This window comes from Protobothrops mucrosquamatus, unplaced genomic scaffold, assembly GCF_001527695.2.
Source record: "Protobothrops mucrosquamatus isolate PMUCROS unplaced genomic scaffold, P.Mucros_1.0 scaffold6018, whole genome shotgun sequence".
Taxonomy (NCBI): Eukaryota; Metazoa; Chordata; class Lepidosauria; order Squamata; family Viperidae; genus Protobothrops; species Protobothrops mucrosquamatus.
This window is the reverse complement of record NW_015391857.1, coordinates 16,213-19,869: the sequence shown is the minus strand read 5'-3', so window position 1 is coordinate 19,869 and position 3,657 is coordinate 16,213. Positions and strand designations below refer to the sequence as shown.

Sequence of the window (3,657 nt, the reverse complement as noted above, 5' to 3'; positions counted from 1 at the left end):
CGGGCGGCGTCCCGGGGCCGCTCCGAAGCCCCGGCCCGCTTTAACGCTCCCCCCCCCTTCTGCCCCGTCCGCCCCGTCTGCAGGAGTCCGGCGTCCGGATGGCGGTGAAGGCCTGCCGCCTGGAGCTGAGCGCCCAGCAGCAGGAGCGCTGGCGCCACGAGCTGCAGATCCTGCACGGGTCCGTCCGGGGCTGGGGGGGCGGTCAGGGGGTCCCCTTCCCCAGCCGGATGCCCCGCAGACCTGGGCCGGAGGGTCCCTTCGGGGGTCCCGCCTTCCCTGCACCTGGCCTGCACTAGGCAGGCGGTGGGGGCCGGGCTCCCTCTGGCCTCCCTTGGAGGCTCCGGATGTTAGTCTGATCCTGACCGTGGCTTGTTTGCATCCGGCCTTTATTATCTTTACCAATAACTCAAGGCGGGGAAGACCCCCAGCCCTCCCTCCTCCTCCTCCTCGCACCCTGTGAGGCTGGGAGGGAGGGGCTGGCCCAAAGCCACCCAGCCAAACCTTAGGACTAAGGCAGGACTAGAACTCACCACCTCCCAGTTCCTATCCGGGCGCCTCCACCACCATCCCCAGCCTCCCCCCCCCCCTTTGCCCTGATTCATGAACCGCTGCTGGGCTGCCTCCTGCTTGCCTGCCTGCCTGGGCTCGGAGGCCGCCCGGGAGCCTGAGAGGGGCCCCTTCCCCAAGGCCCCTCTCAGGCTCCCCTTCCCTTCCTCTCCGCAGCTTGGATCACCCGAATGTGGTGAGGGCCCTGGACCTGCCGGAGGAGCTGGACTTCCTGGTGAACGCCGTGCCCCTCCTGGCCATGGAGTACTGCTCCAGAGGAGACCTCAGGAAGGCAAGGCCCATTTCCCTCCCCCCCCCCCAGGGCGGCCGGGCTGCTGGATCCGCCTGGGCTGCTCGCCTCCCGCTCGGCTGCTACCTGCAGAAACCCAGGAGGGACCCCCAGCCCCACTCGGAGGCCGCTGGAGCCCCCTTCCCACATGAGGACATCCGGAGGGGGTCCCCACCAATTTGCCCGTGATGGAAGGGAGCCGAACTCCTCCTCTTGGGTTCTCTCCACGGCCTCTAAAACGTAGAAGCAGATAAAACTGCACTGGGCTTCTGCTCTTTCGTGGCCTTCCGGGGCTTCAGTCAATCAATTCCTCTTTTGAGGTCGGTTACCAATTTTGGGACCCGGAAGTTGAGCCGCAGAGCCAAACTCCGATGGCACCGGGGGTCTCCCCCTCTTTTGTGCTTTGCCTAGTAATTGTTCATTATTTCACTCCCTTGACAGTCAGCCCTCATTTTCCTGGCACAAATAGGGGCTGCGTTCTCCAACACAGAGCTCGCTAGTGACGTGTTTTGTCCTTTGGGCTCTGCGTACGTTGGTTATTAAATAGAAGATTCGTTCTAACCTTCCTATTATTACCACTGTTGCTCTTTTAGCTGCTGAATGCGCCTGAGAACTGCTGTGGTCTTAAGGAAAGCCAGATCCTTTCTGTGCTGAGTGACATTGGTATGTCGGCTGTCCTTTTCCACCATGAAGTGATTTAAAAGTGTTTGGTTTCCCAGTCTTGTTATTGTGCCTCAAAGTTCATTTAAAAAGCCCACCAGTCCTGAATACGTATAAATAATTAATCTTTATTTGTTTAGACCAGGGGTGGGCAACCTTGGCTCTTTTGTGACTCGTGGACTTCAACTCCCAGAATTCCTGAGCCAGCATGGCTCAGCATGGAAACCTCTCCCTTTCCCCTCAGCACGGCTGGCTCAGGAATTCTGGGAGTTGAAGTCCACACATCATAAAAGAGCCAAGGTTGCCTACCCCTGGCCTAAGCCTAGGCCGCTTTATGACTCGTGGACATCAACTCCCAGAATTCCTGAGCCAGCATGGGGGAACTATGGCCCCTTCATGACTGGTGGACTTCAACTCCCAGAATTCCTGAGCCAGCATGGGGGAAACTTTGGCCCCTTCATGACTCGTGGACTTCAACTCCCAGAATTCCTGAGCCAGCATGGGGGAACTATGCTCCCCTCATGACTCGTGGACTTCAACTCCCAGAATTCCTGAGCCAGCATGGGGGAAACTTTGGCCCCTTCATGACTCATGGACTTCAACTCCCAGAATTCCTGAGCCAGCATGGCTCAGCTTGGAAACCTCTCCCTTTCCCCTCAGCATGGCTGGCTCAGGAATTCTGGGAGTTGAAGTCCACCAGTCATAAAAGAGCCAAGGTGGCCTACCCCTGGCCTAGACCACAGGAGGGCATTGGGACAGAGCTTAGAGCATCTTCTGGATTTTCCACTGTTGTCAAAAGGATGAAAGCCGAATCAGAAAGTGTCTCTATTTTTTTTCCTAAATGTATGCATTTCCCCCCCCCCTAATTTCTAGGCTCTGGCATCCAGTATTTACATGAAAACAGAATAATTCATAGAGATCTTAAACCAGAAAATATTGTCCTTCAGGAGGAAGCCGGGAAGGTAAGTGAAACGCTCCAGGCGTTGCAACAATGAGTTTAGAAGGCTACGGTCGTCGGTTTCTCCGTCAAACTGTTCCACGAAACAGGCCACGGAAAGGGGAATCGTATCCCTCAGCAGCCCCCCCCCCCGTCCTGCCCTGCTCCCTCCCCACCTCTGTTGGGCCAGGCCCTCCTGCCTTTTGGGCCGGGCCTCCCTCGCCTTCTCCGCCCGCAGGTCCTCTCCTCCTGCTCTTTTGAACCACAAGGTGCCCTTGACTTTGGCCCAGTCACAAGGAGACCCTGAGTTCTAGTCCTGCCCTAGGCACAAAAGGTGGGTGACTTTGGGCACTCCCTCTCTCTCTCTCCCTCGGCCCAGCCCACCTCACAAGGTTGTCGTTGTGGGGAAAATAGGTGGAGGAGGGAATATTAGGTATGTTCATTGCTTTTAATTAGTTATACCGACAGTAAAGGTGGAATATAAATAAATCAGGGTCCAACGGTGGTGGCTTGAGGAGCTGGTTCTCCAGCCTCAGAACAACGTCTAAAACAGGGGTAGTCAACCTTGGCTCTTTTATGACTCGTGGACTTCAACTCCCAGAATTCCTGAGCCAGCACAGCTGGCTCAGGAATTCTGGGAGTTGAAGTCCACGAGTCATAAAAGAGCCAAGGTTGACTACCCCTGGTCTAAAAGGACACTTCAGCTGCCAGCTCCTTCCTTCCCATCCGATCAAAGCAGAGGCTCTCCCCCAACCCCCCCCCCGTTTCAGAGGCTCAGCTAGGGGGGGAAAAATGGAGAGAAACACCCACGTCTCCGTGAAGCAGCTCAGGTGAAAAAATGACTTGCCGTGTGATTTAATTGCCAGGTAATCTACAAGATCATAGACCTCGGATACGCCAAGGATCTGGATCAAGGAAGCTTATGCACGTCTTTCGTGGGGACCTTGCAGTACCTGGTGAGATTTGAGCACAGATTGCCCTGCGTTCCGTTCTTCACTCTCTCTCTCTGGGGGGGGGCAGGGGGGGCCTCTGTGTCGTTGATGCTTCTCCCCATTTCTGCTGTTTTGTTTTAGGCCCCTGAACTCTTTGACAACAGCCCTTACTCCATGACTGTGGACTTCTGGAGCTTTGGGACGCTGATCTTCGAGTGCATTACGGGCTTCAGGCCCTTCCTGCACAACCAGCAGCCTTTCATCTGGTGCGTTTCTCTCGCTCAGCTGGGGCA

The 3,657-nt window shown here is 56.4% G+C and overlaps 1 protein-coding gene across 1 annotated transcript in view; it reads left to right on the top strand.

Moving 5' to 3' along the window:
* Positions 1-3,657, top strand: part of LOC114923654 (inhibitor of nuclear factor kappa-B kinase subunit alpha-like) — a 13,244-nt gene that overhangs the window by 1,834 nt on the left and 7,753 nt on the right. The window contains exons 2-7 of the mRNA XM_029286928.1: positions 84-178; positions 724-838; positions 1,429-1,498; positions 2,369-2,457; positions 3,299-3,388; positions 3,506-3,630. Of these exons, the coding sequence (XP_029142761.1) occupies positions 84-178; positions 724-838; positions 1,429-1,498; positions 2,369-2,457; positions 3,299-3,388; positions 3,506-3,630 (584 nt within the window). The remainder of the gene's footprint in view (positions 1-83; positions 179-723; positions 839-1,428; positions 1,499-2,368; positions 2,458-3,298; positions 3,389-3,505; positions 3,631-3,657) is intronic.